Genomic DNA, 17,362 nt, shown 5'->3' with positions numbered 1-17,362 from the left:
CCACGTGAATTCGACTTGGCGTCGCTGCATTCCCACGCTTCTCTCGCCCTGCCAAGTTTGAATGCCGAGCATTGGCAAAAGCGTCGCCCTAGTCTCTCAGCACACACGGATAATGCCTGCTTTTCCTGGAAATACGTCATGCTCGGTGCATAAAAAACCAAACTTTCGTTTCTTGCGGGTCCGCATTGCAAGCCGCTCGCTAAGGGTTTGCGTTTCGTGCACTCCTGCATGGTTGGTTTGATAGAAGATTCACTTGTGTGAGTGGACGTATTTATAAGGAACTTGCATGGGCCCCCATGCAATTTTCAGGCTACTTCTGCTCGCTGCCCGCGCGATCTTGTTAACTCTTCGTCTCTTCTTTTCACATTGTATCTGCGCATGCTGGGAGTGAGAATATGCCGCCCGTGAGACCGAACGTTGTCCGATCTCTTCTGGTGTTGGCTTATGCCATCTGGCTGGCTTCTGCTCAATACACCGCTACATATTTGCCATGGAATACCCCTAAGCAGTCTGAAAAGGGACAATATGGCACAAATCAGTGCGGTCAGACTGCCCACCAGGACTCCAGATGTCAGAATGTCTTCAGTGCGTAGCGTTGCTCCGCGAGAGAGAGCTTCAGCCCGATTCGTCGCTTGTCGTAGTCTGACATTCTATGAAAAGTTAATTCAGGGCAGGACTTTTGTTTGTGGGGACCCCCGTCTCCAGGACCTGATTCAACTGTTGGAGATACAGAGGTCAGCCAGGACCCGATCATCTCTCTTGGCGTTATTATTGATCCAAATATAGTCTATCGAAGTCTCTTGGTGCACTAAGGACGGTTACGGGACGCGGCTCATTCCCCCTGGTACCTTGTACAGCGTTCATTTCGTGCAAACACCAGATTATGTAAGTGGCCTATTTTTCCACTTCTTTGACTCGTCCGTTGAAACTTGTGTCAGGTACAAGTCACTGGCGTGGGGGATTTTACGAAAATGAATATCCCCAAGGGTGACGAGGGAGGTGAGAAGTTTTGCATCGTCGTGTCTAGAGGTGCTTGAATGATATTAATTGAAGGGGAGCTTGATCCACACGGCGCCACTGGAGAGGGAAATCCTATCGGCGGCCTCGTTTTCTCTAATGCATTTGGATCTTACCATCAGATCCATGAATGGACGGTGGGTGGACTTCATCGTGAGAAATGTGCCAAGTGACGTATTCAAATTGTGTAGAACTTTATGAGCGACAACGAATATTGCATACGTGGGTGTAAGGACGGGTGAGAAGGGTATTTCATTTTGTCCATAAAGCGCTCTCCTCAGCTTGCATGGTCCAGAAATACAACTCGTGCCAAACAACTTTGCGGCCACATTTACGATCTCATGGGTATGTCAAGGACGTTTTCCCACACTCGCTGCCGATCCACAATAACCAAAACATTTCACCATAGGGTGCAGGTGGAATATGCCCGCCAATTACAACCCAGGGATCTTCGAGAATTGCATGGGCGACACTGGTTTGGTAAGTAGTTGAATTGTAATCGATGCAATGGCAACGGCATTCACCGCAGACACGCCTTAATTCCCCGCATGTAGCCTATGGGTATATATGGCACCTCCACCTTTCACCAAGGCAGCTCCCTCACCCCCTCACCACATCCAGCCCCCAAATCATCCAAGTGCGTTCCGATAGGGTCGATTGGCAGCGGACCCGCCGTTTCTCATCAGACTCCGTCCCATCCTGCCGCCACCACTAAAGCACTCTTAAGAACCTCGTCATCACGTTCATCTTCGGTCAGGGCGTCGACTTCGAAACGTTCCTCTTCAAGACTTTCTCCTTCCCATCCAAGGGAAACTTTGATTACCTCCATTGGACGACACATGTTCCCTCTGATGACCGATTTGAGTGCAACACCTCATCCGAGTGCTCATCCCACCACAAGTGTCACGTCTGAACCGATGTCAGATACTTTCACGTCAGTGGTCGTGAGTGGCTCCTCAATATTATCGACCACTTCTGCGACACGTACGGGCGGTTCTCAGCCCCTCGCCAAGATCTCCACAATTTGGGCACTTCTGCCACCACTTTTGACTATTTTGGTTGACATTTGACCGATCATGGTGCCTCTTTATTTCCTCCTTTCCTTCTTGGTCCTTTATCCATGCTGTCCAAAAGACGAAGCATGGAACTCAAATCTTTGAGCGATGTGGCAACATGGATACTATTTGGTAGTCCCTTCCATCAGTCCTTCTTCTCCGTCACTTTACCTTATGTTTCCGCTCTTCGTATGTTCGTGACCTACATGAAAGGTTTCATCAGGGTTTGATGGACTCATCGCGGGTCTCATCTCTGCTCGTTTTGGGTGTTGTGCGGCGTGGCAGTGCTATGCCGCTGAATTATTATCACCAAGACTTGCTAAACCTTATAAACGGGATTGCTGAGGGTGCTCACCCTCATCTTTAAAATAATGTCAACGACTGAAGTTGACCCTAAGAGACTTCCACGTCCACGCGCGTGTGCCTTTTGCCGAAGTTCAAAGCATCGATGCGACGGGATTGAAGGCAAGTTAAGCTGCAGTCGATGTGCCCGGAACCAGCGAGAGGTAAGTAGTTGTTGGCGTAGTCATCATCCGAATGAAGTGTGGTTGAGGCAGGCAAATGACTCTAATGCAGTGTGTATGGCCCGCTCGACAGAGAATGGGCCGGCCGAAGCGTGTGCATGCTGATCAACCAGCATCCACTACTCCCTCCCAACTCGATGCTCCTACATCTGCTCCTTCAAAAATTCCTGCTATTTCAGCTGCGTCTCTGCCATATCCTGCGGCAGATATCCAAACCCTCCAGTCTTGTGATGTGTCTGTTCCATCTTCATACTTCGCGGATCCCTGGTACCCTATCAAACCTACAAGGGATAATTGGGATCACTCCTACAAATCCCCGTGCCGCGACTCTCCTTTATCCAACTATGCGCATTGGTTTGGAACCGTACCGGGCTCTTCATCGTCCCAAGGGACCTCTGATCATTCTGAGACTTCTGCTGCATCACCGTCAAACACATCCGTCTTCTCATCCGCCAATAACTCTGAAGCAGCCGAGAATGGGATAGCAGCGGGTTTGAAGGAAGTGCTGAAGTTGTAAGCCAATTAGCCTCCCTCAGATCGAAGCAATATCTGATTGTTTCGCATTCAGAGTTGACATCTATTATTCTATCCCTCATACTTATATCCCCGTACTTCCCGAGAAGCCCAGCTTCATCTCCAACCTTTCAAAACACTCTCCGCTCTTGCTCAATGCAATTTGCGCTATTGGCATGCGCTACGCCGCCTTTGAAGTCAGCAAAGACTATGTGGACATTGCCATCTCGATGCTTAACGCTGCTCCTAACCCTACTCAAACGGATGTTGAAGCTATTCAACATGTACAGGCACTCTTGATTGTGACGTACATTGCTTTCGGCGCTGCGAACGTACCGCAGGCCCACGAATTCTTTACCCGGGCGTGTGATATTGCACTGAGCTTAAATTGGAACATTGTTGATGGCGGGGGGGATATCAAGGCACGCAGCCTCCCCGCTGCGCCTCCTAGCCTTTTAGCACTTTTGGGCGAGATGTCATCAAGCCCTATTGTGTCTATGGACGGTGACATGGCGAAGGATTTGATGAATATGACGAGAAAAACTTGGTGGGAGTGTTGGGTGACCGACATAATGTTGAGTGTCACCTGTAGGGCTCCCCGAGTGTTACAGAATGTAGTGCTCAGGGCTCAAATCCCATCACCTCCTTCAATATACGAGGAACCAGGGTGCCCCCTTGTTTGGGTCAGTACTGTTCCGAGGGCGTAGGATTTGACGCAACTGATCTTATTTGTAGTACTACCCACTGAGGATCCGTGCGTTGACCTTACTTCTGGAGTCCATCGCATTCCCCGAATGCCCTGATTCTGCGTCTCGATCACTGCATGTGGAACAATTCACGACCATTGATACCCTCATCGAGAACGTGATGATGGAGTGTCAGCTTGCATCGGCCGATTGTACCAAAATATGCTCGACGCTGGGTGGCTCGTCGGGGGCGACCTCTCCTCTCGGAATTGAGGCCCTTATAGGGAGGGAAATTTTCCATATGACGATTCTTATGCTTCACGCGTAAGTTGCTTGGATCAGATGCTGGAGGGAAGACTCGCTGAATTCAGATTAACCATTCAGCTCTAGTGTCCATCTTCACCACCTCTACGCGATGCCAGAGGTAAACTTCGACATGAAGGTCTGTCGCATAACGACTGCATCTTTGGTAGGCGACATACATCAATCCAGTGACGAGTATCGTGAATCGATCTTCGCGCCTTCGCGTTCCAAAATCGTTTCTGCTTCAAGGTCTCTCATGTCTCTGATGCGTTCTTCACACAAAGCGAACCTCCTGCAAACAGTCCCAGAGTCCCCTGTTTCATCTTCCTCAAACCCTGATCTCTCCCAGCTGGCGGACGCCGCCGTTCTTTCGTGCTCAGCTTCACGAGGTAACCTATCATTGCCGTCGAGTGGATCTTCGATCATGGTTCAAGAAGATATCCTTCGGCATTCACCATTTTGCGGCTGTTCGCAAGTAGTCGCCGCTTTCGGTGCGGCTTTAGAGGTGGCGACGGCAGGGACCAGGTGGCAGGCCATGGCCGCCGAGAGCAATTTCGGGACGAGCAAAATGGTGTTGCAGCGCTTGAAGAGGATGTGGCCTATAGCTGCTGTATTTGAACGTAAGATGAAAGATTTGCGTGTTCGCTTGTTCATCGTGCTGATTTTTTGTCATGTGTGTCTCCGTAAACCTTCACAGAGGAACTTGACAAATGTCATGGTGCTGTTCAGGGCGCACTTGAAGTTTGGTAAATCTGGTTCCCGGGTGGTACAGACTTTCCACACTAGTATTCTGTTGTGCAGACGTCACAGTTTGTCTCCGTCATCATTTTTCCTCTGTATCAATGCACGATCAATTGTCACTTCTTGGTACATATTTGAACACAAACCTTGTATCCCACGTCTCTAAGCTGATATGAGCCTTATCAGGACCCGGGGTGCTGTGTAGAGTGAATTTCCCCTATTGCTGATGTTGTTGCATTGAGTTGTCGAAGCGCTCAGCGGCCATACTCAAGAGGATGACGAGAAGCCAGAAAAGATATTTACATAGTATTTATACTACAGCATTGACATGTCAAGGACCGACAAGTGGGACTTGTGGGATGCCATGCGTTGGTGTTGTTATGGCGGTTGAAAAGTATCATAGTAATACAACAGATATGACAGTTTAATAATGGATGATTAGACGTCCTTGAGAACGATTGACAGTGGCGGGAACTCCAGCTTGCGCTTTAGGGCGTTGGTGATGATGATGATGACGATGGTTACCCCGCGGTCATGCAACAGGGCACCCCTATTGTAATCTACATCGAATTTACATGTAGGAATCATCGAAACAGAAATAAAATAAAGGGTGATGTCGGGTGATATGGGTCCTCGGGATTGTGGTTTCGGGGGTAGGGTGTCATGTAAGGAAACAAATGGGAAATAAAAAAAGAGGCAGGTCCAATCATGAGCTGTCTCTCGACAGTTGTGGGTCTTGTGGTCATTCCCGCTTTAGGGCGTTGGTCTTTTAAGCGCTCAAAGTGCGAGGCCCTGCACTGCCACATGACAAATGCTGAGCATGCACGAGGCAGCCTGCCTACATCGCCCAGGAGCGGGGACTTCAGCCCAGATTCATCTTGATGAGCAATTCGGTTGATAAATCCATGCATGAGGTGCTTGCTGTGGAGTTAATCCTTTATGTATTCGAATTTGCGACTCGGACTGGGGAGTCGGATGATTGGAAACGTCTGTTGACCCTATCTCACGTGTCCAGGCGTTGGAGATCGATATTGCTGGACAATGCGTCCATGTGGCGACAAATATCCGTCCCTATTGGGATCCACCGGGAAATGAGTTGGGTTGCCTGTAATGTGTGGATACAGCGGTCGAAATCATCCCTAATCGATATTTCGCTCCGCGTAACAAGCGACGGTCATGTATTTGACCCATCGGACGACGAGGCGCACCAAGTGTGCGAATGCAACATCCCAAGAAAAACGATGAAGAAGCTTGTTCGTCTCATCAAGCGCCACATCCACCGTTGTTCCTCCCTCCTGCTTGATTATATCCACGTCGACGATGCTCAGGAAGTCGTCGCCAACCTGGCTATGCTTCCTATGCAGCCAAGGTTGAGGAACTTTTCCCTCGGAGTTCTTGGGTCTCGCTCGAAGCACAAGACCCCGAGCTGCCCCCTAACCATATTTGGCGGCTCATGGTCAAACATCCGCAATCTGCGACTTTACAATGCAAGACATTTCATTATTCCCGAATTTCGGAATCTTACATCTCTCCATTGGGCTCCAAGGGACTGGACGATTCATGGCGTGACCGTCCCTAGCTTCTTCCTAATACTCGAGCATAATCCGCTCATCGAAAGGCTGGACGTCGCTGGTTTGACTAGTATTGTCCCTGCGCGCCAGGGCCACGAATTTACCGGACAACCATATTTAATGCGGCGATTAAAGCGTCTGTACCTTTGGTTCAGATCCTTCCATTCGCTGACCGTTGTGATGGGGCATATCTCCCTGCCTGGAATCGAGCTACTTGGTTTAACTGTCGATTACCGTGAGGACGAACCACCTGAAGGATTGAAGCTATATGGCGTTGATGCGTCCCCCGACAATGCCCCTGTGTCGCATTCCCCAGAATCAATATTTCCGCACAATATCAAATATCCAGGCGCCGTTGTCCCATTTCTCGACCCCCGATATCCCAATCTACATTCGATCGATCTGGGAAATTCGCCTCTTAAACTCCTCTATGATATACTTGTACGCTCCCCTAAACTTGAAAATATTGCCATCGACAATGGGATGCAACAATTTACTACAAGCGAGCTTTCGGATTTGCTCGTGTCGTCGTTCGGAAACATCATTCCTCTACGGCGCCTTCAGCTCAAGGATTTCTTCATGATCACTGATTGGCAGATTCTCCGCATCGCGAAACATTATACAGAAGATAGGGCCTGCGATGCTCCAATTTCGCAAAGACCGCAAAGACGGAAATTAGATCTCCTGGAATTCAAGCGGTGCTCATTTGATAGGGAACTACCTCTGGACATTCCTGTGCTTCTCAATTATTTTTGTAGGGTTCAGACGTCTAAAGAAATCATTGTTTGTCCCAAACGCCTACAACTCCCGTTTGATTTCGAGGTGATCCCTATGTACGATCGCTGGGAAGTGACGGGGCTGGTCTCACATGGAGATAATATCTAGCTCTTTATATAATATGTACGAGGACTTAACCAAGGACACTCTTCTTAACCATGTTGTGTTTTCCAATTCATCTGGGATGCACATGCAATTGAGATATTGTTTTTGATTCCGTCAGTTGAGCCAAACGCGTCGCACGCACCTCCTGGAAGGGGTTACCTCCATCACGCTTGAGTATGCTAATATGCACTGCGGAGGATGGTCGCCAGTTCGAAGTTCAGACCACATTATATGACATCTCTATGTAAGCGCCCTGTGTTATCGATGCTTTGTATGGCTCATTTCAGACTCGTTGCGATGATTTGTCCAGCAATGGCAATCTCAAATCTTTCCTCTCAGAGATAACCGGAGTCGATGCACCTTCTTTAATATGCTTTCTTTCTGACGGGAAACAGCTGAGGGATGAGAATATCCGACAGCTCGCTGGTGCACAGGACGATGTGAGTTCCGATCCAATGCTTGCCCCTGGTATTTATGAATGCGACTGGTGACTGACACCTATGGCTCTCAGACAATTTATGTTTTTAACAGAGAGTACTTATTTTTAGATACCGAGCTGTCAGAGGTCATTCATGAGCTCCAGATACCCCTTGCTATCAAGCCACCCCTTCAAGGTACCACTGGCTTGCCTTCAGTCTTGATTCTCTGAGTATCTAACCCTCTGAACTTGCACACAACACAGGATTCCCTTCCCCCGATGTCATCCTGAAGTCTGCCGAGGAACACCTAAATTACATTCCCGCTATCCTATCTCAGCTCTCGAACCAGGTCGATGCACTGAAGGTGGCCTCGGCCAACCTAGACTCACACGTTTTCTCCCTTTCGGGAGTGTTTGAAAATTTTGATACTATTGCAACCAAAGAGTTGGACCGACAAGCTGAACTCTTGCGTAATCACAATTTTGATCTCGAAGTCATCTCTAAAATTCGCGTTCACCCCGAATTCCTTTCCCCTGCTGTGCGCAGGGATGTAGAGGCAGGGCTAAAAGAAAGGATGCTAGGGGACTACGTCTCAAACGTCAAGATGAGAATTGTTGCGGATTCTTGCGCGAAGATTCACGGTGATTTAGGCTCATTGCATCAACCTGCATCTGCTCATTCCGATTGCAGAGGATCTCTCTACGAGACTCTTCAACGCTCAACAATCTATGCGTGCACTCACTTCTGGCGCCGATGAGATTCGAGCCATGGTTTCCCGCACTTTGTAGGTATTTGTCCAATGGGGTGTTTTGTGAATTGACGTGCTCGATTCCAGCTGTGAACAGGCAGAGCCGTCACACCAACGTGCAACCCATAATTTAGCGCGGCTACGAGAATTGCATTCCTCCCTCTTGAGTCAGTTGCCGCGTTCCCGTTTCCCTTTGTACTGCTGTTCTAATGGTCATCAAGGCAATGATCCTATGTCCAGCTCGATGGTTAACCAATTGACGTCATTGGAGATTTCGATTCGTTCCATCATCGAACAAATTAATACCATCTACGTATGTGCCCCTTTCTTGCAAATGTCCATCCCTAGTGAACATCGCTTCAGAACCAATCTGTGGCACATATTCTCACTGTACTCCGTCAAGTTTCCTTCCTTCAGTCCACCCTCGCTGAACTCCCAGCGACTCTCACGAACCTGGAGACAGAACTACGAGGAAAGGGAGGCTTCGTACATCTGCAACGATTGCACCAAATGCTATATGTATATGGTGCAACGTTAGTTGAAATTGTCCGGAGAAAGGAGTTTAGTACGTGATGATCTATGTTGGTGAGGGGAGAATAGCGAATGATGTTTGCAACACCCAGGTAAATTTTTTGCAGAACGAGCGCGAGCAATAGCCGAGGTTATGGCTAGGTTGACGTAAGCTCATCCCAGAATCATGTTAAGGGATTTCTTAATATATTTATATAGCTCGAATGAACGCAAACGGCGGCAGCTGTACCGCGGCGACGTACATGGACAGCTTCCCTTTGAGTCTAAGGGTATGGACGAGCCGACCCCCATTATGGAGGTCACTACTACTGGTCACACCGAGAATGTCTTTTCGCTGACGCGTGAAGATCTCACGAGTACGTGGTGACGCTCCACTGTTTTCAGCGCAAACCTGACATACAATCATCCCTTCAGTATTCTTAGAGACCATCAGCCAGATCGAGCGATCGACTCCCATTCAGGAGATATATGGTTCATCGTCGCCGAATGAAGGTGCTGCGGACCAGCCCGTTGGCCATCCTTTGAGGGAAACGCGGGCAGCATTGGAAAAGTTGATTTCACGCATGGAGAATCTTGGGGCGGAATTCGACAAACTGATCGAGAGATCAGTTCTCACAACGGATAGATTGGTTCTTTCAAAACGGAGAAGTGAGTCCATCTTTTAGTCATCGCTCTTTACTATACTGACTTGCACCTGTGTTTCAGCTGCCAGTGACGCGTCGGAAGCATTCGAGCAACTACGAGAACTCCAGGAAGCTAAATTCGTATCAGATCAAGCACTGGTTGAGGAGAGGGAGGCTGCTGCATCATCCCTCCGTCGACTGCAAAGCGAACGCGACATCATTGACCGTCAGAACCAAGAGCGCATCGCAGAACTGGAGGCAGAAATTGATTCCGTCCAGAAGCTGCACGAATGCGAGTCTCAAGCCCGCAACACCTTGGAAGCGCGTCATGCTGAGCTTGTCAATTCTTCGGAGGAGCAGGCCAAGAAGCTTTCCGGTGCACTTGCTGACGCTACGCAGAAAGCAAAAGAGGTCGACCTGCTTTCCAAGGAGCTTGAGCAGGTTCGTGCAGCGGCTGAGGAAATGCGAAGGGTGCAGATGGGCGGCGACGAACGCCTGAAACTGGTCTTGGCGGAGCAGGTCGAGACATTGAAGAACCTTGAAGAGGCGCGGTTAAAAGGGGAAGACTTGGAGGAACAGGTCCGGTTCGCACGTGCTGAAGGGGACGAGGCGTTCCGCGCGCTGAACGAGGCGACCGCGGAGAAAGATCGTCTCCTCAGAGCTCAGACTATGGAAGCGGATCGGTTACTGAGGGATCATATCGCCGAAGCTGATGGTGATCGTGCTGTCCTCGAGCATCAGTTCTCAGAACTACAAGCAACTCTAGAAAGTAGGGAGAATGAGTTGAAAGAAGTTCTGATGGAACTTGACGTTAGTCGGGCGGATGTCGCTGGTCTGCAGGAAGAGCTGGAGAGAGCAAACTATGCTCTTAACGATGCGCTTCAGGTTCAGGCATCCCTTCGCGACGAGATGGCTCAACTGAGGGAAGTTGCCGAGGATCAAACTCGCCGCCGGACTGCTGCGAATCATATGTTGTCTGATCTGCTTGAGATCGCGGTGTCATTCCGTGACACAAATGCTCAGCTCCTTGCCTCAACACAGAAAACTTTGGCTCATGCGTCGAAGGCGTCTGCTCGTCACGCGGCACTTGCAGAATCCACTATTAGTCTCAACACTAAAGGTCAAAATGCTGATGCGTTTGGACTGGATCCTTTCAATGCATATGCGTCCCCAATCGACTGGTCCGACCCTACTGCTTCCATCGAGATTCTAAAGCAATTCGATCTGGAAGTCTTCAACGAGACAATCGTCAAAGCAGGCAGCACTATCAGGAAATGGCAAAAACAGTGTAAAGAATACCGTGAGAGAGCACGGGGAAAGATATCGTTCCGCAATTTTGGAAAAGGGGATTTAGCATTATTCCTGCCCACGCGGAACTCGGTTTCTCGACCATGGGCCGCCTTTAATGGTGTGTATGCCAGGCCATTGCGCCCACTTGTCACTAATGGCGGTGATGCAGTTTCGTTTCCGCATTATTTCCTCAAACCGTCCCCCCAAATTTCTGCCCAGCTGGAGAATAGAGAGTGGTACGTGGCTCGTATTATATCCATTACGGAAGCGATCGTGGATAGCAAGGTGTGTTACGTTCCTACGGTGTTCTGCTGTTCTGATCGCTTCGATTCAGAACCCATTGTCAAACCCTTATGGGTATGTCTCGGCATTGTAACTAGAGTGATATTGGAGTTAACAGTTTGTTCTAGGCTGGCAAACGGGGTCAAGTATTTCATGCTCGAAGTAGAGGAGTACGCCCAGCCTAACCATTCTCAGCGCCGCGCAGTATCAACGCCGTTCCCGGCGTCGGCCAATGAGGCTAACGAGAAGATGAAAAGCGAAGGTCGCAACCGCAACGCTTCCCGAAGTGCTCCCAACCCTCCATCTCCCCTAGCTGACCCTTCTCCTCTGCAGGAGGCAATGCTTAATCCTGCGCCAATCGTGTCACCGCCGCATCCTAAAATTCTTCCGCCGAGAATCGCCGCCAGCCCAGTCAGTGGGCCATCATCGCTGTCCAAGTTGCTTGCGCAAGCAACTTCTCCGGATGCAGTGAATTCACCGCCGGACTCCTCTCCCCAACCTTCTCCCCCACCTCTGACGTCTTTTCCAGCACGAAGTCGAACTCTGTCCGGTCATTCTCATTCCCTTATGAAACCCGCAATCACGAGCAACCGAACTCGGCCTTCCCCTACTCGATCCAATGCGTCCTCTAGCGTTTCGGGTCTTCCCACGCATTTTGCGAAGTCGTCCTCCAAATCCTCCACGAAAGGTGCACCAACAATCGCTATTTCTACTAATGCACAAAACCACTCTTCGCCCAAACGCGTTGCCTCCCCGCTAGTTTCACCCTTCTCCCCTCCTTCCCCGCCCGGCGACGCCCCTCGAAGTGATCAAATGGGCGATGGGAGCGGGGCCAACACCCCAGCTGGTGACTCTGCATCTGATGGTGCACCAAATTTATTGTTGAGTCGCAATCGGAAGAGGACCATGTCAGCGAAGGCATTACCCACGACCACAACTTACACCAGTGGTCCTCCTAGCGTCGGCGGTGCCGTCTTAGCAACTCTCACCGGTAACTGGAATGTGCTAGGACGTCGGCGTAAGGATGCAATCCCAACATTAGATACAACAAGTAATCCACCGTCTGGTAATGAGGGTGACATTAAGGAAGGTGATAGCGGGTATATATCTAGTCCCGTTCGGCGTGCCAGCAGCGAGGCGAGGAAATTGTTGAAGAGGTTCGATTCGTCGTCCACCAAACAGTAATCTTTGAATATTAGCCAGGCTCTTGTTTGCATGAAAACTTTGGACACAAACCATAGCACACCCAGTCATTGCATCCTAATGGTTATACCTTACTAATGTATCATTCGTTACATCAAAATGGTCAGATTCCATCCTATGAAGCCATGAGGACCGTGTGGCATCCTTGGACGGTCGTGCTTTGCCAGGGGTTGGCAACCTATCAAGCGGTGGAAGTGTAGTGGCGTCGGCTGCATATGATGTGACATGGATACGTTGAGATGGCGAGAGATTTGGGGCAATATAGGAGAGTATCTCAAGCTTAAGCTCTGCGGGAAGATCACCCCAAGTAACCGTACGAACTTGTTCTAGGGAATGATCGGTATCCTCTTGAGTAAGAATCGTAATGGACTGTACCTCGTGTCCTGTGGGACCCGAACAACATACATCGCGTGACAACGAGCAATCGCAGCGCCTCGGTTTCTGTTGTTGAGCGGAGAAATGTATTTCTCTCTCGACATCGTTTCAAAGTTGCCCACATTGCTGTCAATGGATACAAATCTGGATCATCCCCTTCTTCATCCGATGGGCGATCGTCACCGTTTGCTAGCGGAACGCCGGCGCCAGAATTGGCGAAGAATTCTAGCCTTTCAAGCGAGAAATTCTGATCCCTTATTGCTCGAACGATATTCCGGAGGGATGGACCAAGTCGATTACCATTGCATCTTAATTCCCGAAGATGCCGGGAACGAGGTGATTGAATGTAATTAATGATGAAAGGGGCAGAGTCTGAAGTAAGACTAACGAGAGATATGTCCAGTGTTCGAAGATGTGGGGTAGTGAGGTTAGGAAATAACGCTTTCGAAAGGTTGTCTGATAATGAAGGATTCCCCGCCAACGACAGGCCTGAGACTCGGGACTCATTTAACGCCTCTGTGAAGTCAGCGATTACATCTTGGCTGCCAGTAAATTGGTTCTAAATTCTAGATAGTGAGATCCACTAACACGTACGTTGCGCCTGAATCCTAGCCTTACATTTTGCAGGTGAAGGACCTCGAGCGTGGGGTTCCCACGGATATATGACGACACAGCTCGAAGGCCTGAAGGCTCCTGTCTAAGTACTGGAGCCCATGAGTGCGAGATTTTCCCTTACCAATGTCTCCAAGACCGGTTCCATTGAAATCTAAATAGAGGAGCTCGATTCTCCTTCCAGCATCTGAGCACAGATACTCCAATAGAGCAATGGAACCATAGTCTCCAATGTCATTATGGCTAAGAATAAGACGTTTTACAGACGGCTTAAGGCAGGCTATTACTTGGCGCGCTCCTGCATTTAAAGGGCGCGATTATGAGCAAAGTGTACCTGCCGGAGACGGTGATGGCTTGCCATCGACGTGCGAGAGTCCGATCCCCATGAAATTGAGAGTCGTGGGTGATGTAATGGTAGATCGAGACATGCGAGTTATCATTGGTGAAGATGCGGGGAAAAACTATACGCTTAATGCGAGAGTGTGTGCGAAACAATGTAGGGGGCCTTGGTTTGGAATCGGTGGCGGAACCAAAAGTGACACTCGGCCAAAGCCGGCCACCGTCCCAAAGAAAAACTTCCATGAAGGCCAGCTTCAAGGTTGGCATTTGTGTTTCCTTGCTCCAGTTCACAGTCAAAGCATGGTTCTATTAGTTTCTGAATCTCTGTGGTTCTGTATACAAACAAGGAAACATCGTATTCACACCAGATGGAAACTCTGTGTTCAGCGCCGTGGGCAATCGTATTTCAGTATTTGATTTGGTGAAGTGAGCACACCGATCCACCCCTCGGTTGAGCTGTTAAGTAATGATGCCTCCAACAGCAACAAATCATTTACGTTTCCATTCCAAAATCAAAGGGACATTGCCGCAATTGCTTTGAGCCCCGATGGCAAAACCCTCATAAGTGTGGATGAGAGTGAGACTCTTTCAATGCAAAGTTCGCTTAGTTACTGACAGCATGCTATAGTCGGGAAAGCAATTTTCGTCAATGTCAAGAAGGCTGTTGTACTTCATCGCATAAACCTCAAAAAGCCTGTCAAGTGCGTTGCATTCTCACCCGATGGAAAGTATGTATCTTTTCGCGGATTAAATCAAAATGTCAGACTGGGTGGTATGCTTCTAATCTAAGGTACTTTGCCGTCACCCACGGCGCACATGTCCAAGTTTGGAAGACTCCTAATCTCTTCGTCCGCGAATTCGCACCTTTCGAGCTACACCACACGTACAGGGAACATAACGACGACGTACTGAGCATAACTTGGTCAGATGACTCGAGGTCACTCCTCTCCAATTCGGCCTTGCCTGTGATTTGCACATGCTAATTTCCATATCATGTCAGATTCCTTTTATCGGCTTCAAGGGATATGACTGCACGAATTCATCCCTTAGAGTTCAATCAGAGCTTGTACCCGAAAATGCTCTCGAGCCATCGCGATGCAGTTGTGAGCGCGTACTTTGCTAATGGCAACAAAGAGGTATGGAGAATGCACAATGGATCCATAGCCACGACTTCCCATATCTACAATTAGATTTACACAATTACCCGCGATGGCGCGGTGGTTGTGTGGAGAGGAAAGTACGATGATGAAGATGGGGAAACCCTGGAAATCCCGGACCCTGAAGACGAGGATTTCTTACTCAAAAACCGGTGGAGATTGAGCGAGAGATATTGGTTCGACTTAGCCAAGGTAGTTTCCACTGCATATCACAAACGCACCAACATGCTTGTGGCAGGCTTTTCTTCGGGTGTCTTTGGCCTCTGGGAAATGCCATCCTTCACCAATATTCACACCCTCAGCATATCCCAGGACAAAATCTCGTCATTAACGATAAATCCTTCCGGTGAATGGCTCGCTTTGGGGGCCACAAAGCTTGGTCAACTGCTGGTGTGGGAATGGCAGTCCGAATCCTACATACTCAAACAGCAGGGTCATTATTTTGACATGAATACACTCTCCTTCTCAAGTGACGGCCAGCACATTGCAACGGGAGGCGACGATGGCAAAGTCAAGATATGGAATGTGAACTCGGGTTTCTGCTTTGTCACCTTTTCCGATCACGCCTCCTCTATTTCTTCTGTCGAATTTGCAAAACAGGGTCAGGTTCTGTTCACTGCTTCCTTAGATGGCACTGTTCGCGCATTCGACCTCATTCGATATCGCAATTTTCGCACCTTTACCTCTCCTACTCCGGTCCAATTTTCCAGTTTGGCTGTTGACCCCTCCGGCGAGGTCGTCGTGGCTGGTTCGGCTGACAGCTTCGAGGTGTTCATGTGGTCCGTCCAGACAGGCAAGTTACTCGATGTGTTGACAGGTCACGAGGCCCCTGTCAATGCACTTGCATTTGCACCAACAGGCAACTATCTTGTGAGTGGCTCGTGGGATAAGACGGTTCGCCTGTGGAATGTCTTTACCCGAACCCGTAATGTCCAGCCTTTCCTGCTCAACGCAGACGTACTCTGCGTCGCTTTCAGACCTGATGGTTTGGAGATTGCTGCTGCCACCCTCGATGGCCAAATTACGTTCTGGGAGACTGTAGATGGCAGACAAACCGGTTTGATAGAAGGACGGCGTGACATCTCTGGTGGGAGAATGCAGGACGATCGCATCACGGCAGCGAATAATTCCGTTAACAAGTACTTCACCAGTGTAGCATACACTGTGGATGGATCATGCGTCATTGCGGGGGGGAACAGTAAATATGTGGTCATGTACAATGTACAAGAGGGAGTCATGCTCAAGAAGTTCCAAATCTCAGAGAACCTTTCCCTCGATGGAGCGCAGGATTTTCTGGACTATCGGCGGATGAAGAAAGAGGGCGGCGACCTGATGTACGATCGAGGGGACGAAAGTGACCTAGAGGATCGTCGTAACCCCACCTTGCCTGGCGCACAGCGGGGTGATCTCTCAAAACGGCGATACAGACAGGATATACGAACAAAATGCATACGCTTCTCCCCTACTGGGGGATCATGGGCAGCTGCATCCACAGAAGGATTACTCATCTACTCTCTTGACGAGGGGATCGTGTTCGAACCTCTCGACCTTGACATTGACATCACACCCCAAAACATCTTGGAAGTTCTCAGCCAGAAAGAACATCTCAAGGCACTCGTTATGGCTTTCCGGCTAAATGAAAAGTCCCTCATTGAGCGGGTGTACGAGGCTATCCCTTCAGAGGATATTGCGCTTCTAGTGCGCCAGCTCCCACGTATATATGTCCCAAACCTGCTTTCTTTCGTTGCTTCGCATGCGGAAAGGAGTCCGCACATGGAGTTTGACTTGCTGTGGATCAATGCACTGCTAGGCATTCATGGGCGGTTCCTGAGGGAGCATTCGTTGGAGCACGCCGGCGTTCTCAGGGCGGTTCAGAAGAGCGTCATGGATTATCAGAAGAATATTGCAGCATTGTAAGTTTGTATACATCACTCCGCTGACGTCCGGGGGTCGGGTTAGCTGATTCGACTTACAGGTGTGATAGTAATAGATCATCAATTGCATATATGATGGATCAAGCCAAGGCGCTGAGATTGAGGCGGCAGTAAAAGTAGTCAATGTATAGCCTTTGTAATCATGACAGGGTTAATGGGGTTCGCTATTTTATTGAAGCAGATCCGTTGGGCGGTGGATTTGTCGCGTTACTGGATTTTGGGGTGGCCGGCTCCGCTGGAGGGTCATCTAACCTCTCATACCCTACATCAGAACATTACTCCGTTGCATAAGTGAGGGAATCAACGAAGAAATGCAGCGAACACTGTTTTTTCTCTGTGGGCCGGACACCTGCGTCTCTTTGCAACCTGCGGCGCTCGTCTATTTCTTTCTTTGCAAAGTAGAAAGAACCAACACCGGCAATCAAGAGGGTACCCCACCCTATTGCCTAGGTGAATAAATTTGTAGTCATGGATAATATAGCAGGTCTCTATACTTGCGTACCATCGATTGAGGTGTGTTCATGGCTCTTCAGTCTAGGCCAAAAATGTTCCGGTCT

The 17,362-nt window shown here is 49.3% G+C and overlaps 7 protein-coding genes across 7 annotated transcripts; 5 read left to right on the top strand and 2 right to left on the bottom strand.

The window, feature by feature from the left end:
- Positions 1 to 395: 395 nt before the first annotated feature.
- Positions 396 to 2,468, top strand: EI90DRAFT_3239563 (uncharacterized protein; the record flags this gene model as incomplete). Its single annotated transcript, XM_039066529.1, has 9 exons — positions 396 to 585; positions 661 to 734; positions 787 to 885; positions 939 to 999; positions 1,054 to 1,154; positions 1,209 to 1,255; positions 1,313 to 1,362; positions 1,427 to 1,497; positions 1,572 to 2,468. The coding sequence occupies 9 exons, from the start codon at positions 396 to 398 to the stop codon at positions 2,085 to 2,087; spliced, it is 1,209 nt and encodes a 402-aa protein (XP_038911850.1). The 3' UTR covers positions 2,088 to 2,468.
- A 204-nt stretch (positions 2,469 to 2,672) lies between these two features.
- EI90DRAFT_3129377 (uncharacterized protein) lies at positions 2,673 to 4,848 on the top strand (the record flags this gene model as incomplete). Its single annotated transcript, XM_039064191.1, has 5 exons — positions 2,673 to 3,109; positions 3,165 to 3,792; positions 3,845 to 4,119; positions 4,180 to 4,718; positions 4,796 to 4,848. 5 exons carry the CDS (start codon positions 2,673 to 2,675, stop codon positions 4,846 to 4,848), a joined length of 1,932 nt encoding a protein of 643 aa, XP_038911849.1.
- Positions 4,849 to 5,625: 777 nt separating this feature from the next.
- On the top strand, positions 5,626 to 7,388 carry EI90DRAFT_3074117 (uncharacterized protein). The gene has a single exon (XM_039061484.1). It carries the CDS (start codon positions 5,721 to 5,723, stop codon positions 7,293 to 7,295), a length of 1,575 nt encoding a protein of 524 aa, XP_038911848.1. The 5' UTR covers positions 5,626 to 5,720; the 3' UTR covers positions 7,296 to 7,388.
- Positions 7,389 to 7,468: 80 nt separating this feature from the next.
- On the top strand, positions 7,469 to 12,370 carry EI90DRAFT_3129375 (uncharacterized protein; the record flags this gene model as incomplete). The annotated part of the gene is made up of 14 exons (XM_039064190.1): positions 7,469 to 7,536; positions 7,603 to 7,732; positions 7,804 to 7,906; positions 7,975 to 8,352; positions 8,402 to 8,495; positions 8,547 to 8,626; positions 8,681 to 8,772; positions 8,823 to 9,024; positions 9,083 to 9,137; positions 9,189 to 9,346; positions 9,405 to 9,638; positions 9,696 to 11,188; positions 11,238 to 11,260; positions 11,314 to 12,370. 14 exons carry the CDS (start codon positions 7,469 to 7,471, stop codon positions 12,368 to 12,370), a joined length of 4,167 nt encoding a protein of 1,388 aa, XP_038911847.1.
- Positions 12,371 to 12,407: 37 nt separating this feature from the next.
- On the bottom strand, positions 12,408 to 13,931 carry EI90DRAFT_2213542 (uncharacterized protein). Its single transcript, XM_039052697.1, has 5 exons — positions 13,714 to 13,931; positions 13,500 to 13,618; positions 13,382 to 13,446; positions 12,764 to 13,322; positions 12,408 to 12,714 (listed from the first exon to the last, which is right to left on the bottom strand). The coding sequence occupies exons 1-5, from the start codon at positions 13,734 to 13,736 to the stop codon at positions 12,446 to 12,448; spliced, it is 1,035 nt and encodes a 344-aa protein (XP_038911846.1). The 5' UTR covers positions 13,737 to 13,931; the 3' UTR covers positions 12,408 to 12,445.
- Positions 13,912 to 17,062, top strand: EI90DRAFT_3157163 (quinon protein alcohol dehydrogenase-like superfamily). The gene is made up of 8 exons (XM_039066099.1): positions 13,912 to 13,973; positions 14,028 to 14,140; positions 14,197 to 14,291; positions 14,343 to 14,442; positions 14,505 to 14,651; positions 14,715 to 14,850; positions 14,905 to 16,784; positions 16,847 to 17,062. The coding sequence occupies exons 1-8, from the start codon at positions 13,956 to 13,958 to the stop codon at positions 16,917 to 16,919; spliced, it is 2,562 nt and encodes an 853-aa protein (XP_038911845.1). The 5' UTR covers positions 13,912 to 13,955; the 3' UTR covers positions 16,920 to 17,062.
- Positions 16,870 to 17,359, bottom strand: EI90DRAFT_3074107 (uncharacterized protein). Its single transcript, XM_039061483.1, has 3 exons — positions 17,308 to 17,359; positions 17,128 to 17,251; positions 16,870 to 17,067 (listed from the first exon to the last, which is right to left on the bottom strand). The coding sequence occupies exons 1-3, from the start codon at positions 17,326 to 17,328 to the stop codon at positions 16,970 to 16,972; spliced, it is 243 nt and encodes an 80-aa protein (XP_038911844.1). The 5' UTR covers positions 17,329 to 17,359; the 3' UTR covers positions 16,870 to 16,969.
- Between the last annotated feature and the right edge of the window lie 3 nt (positions 17,360 to 17,362).

Source organism: Cantharellus anzutake, assembly GCF_015039405.1.
Source record: "Cantharellus anzutake strain C23 chromosome Unknown EI90scaffold_57, whole genome shotgun sequence".
NCBI classification, from domain to species: domain Eukaryota; kingdom Fungi; phylum Basidiomycota; class Agaricomycetes; order Cantharellales; family Hydnaceae; genus Cantharellus; species Cantharellus anzutake.
This window is presented reverse-complemented; position numbering and strand designations above follow the sequence as displayed.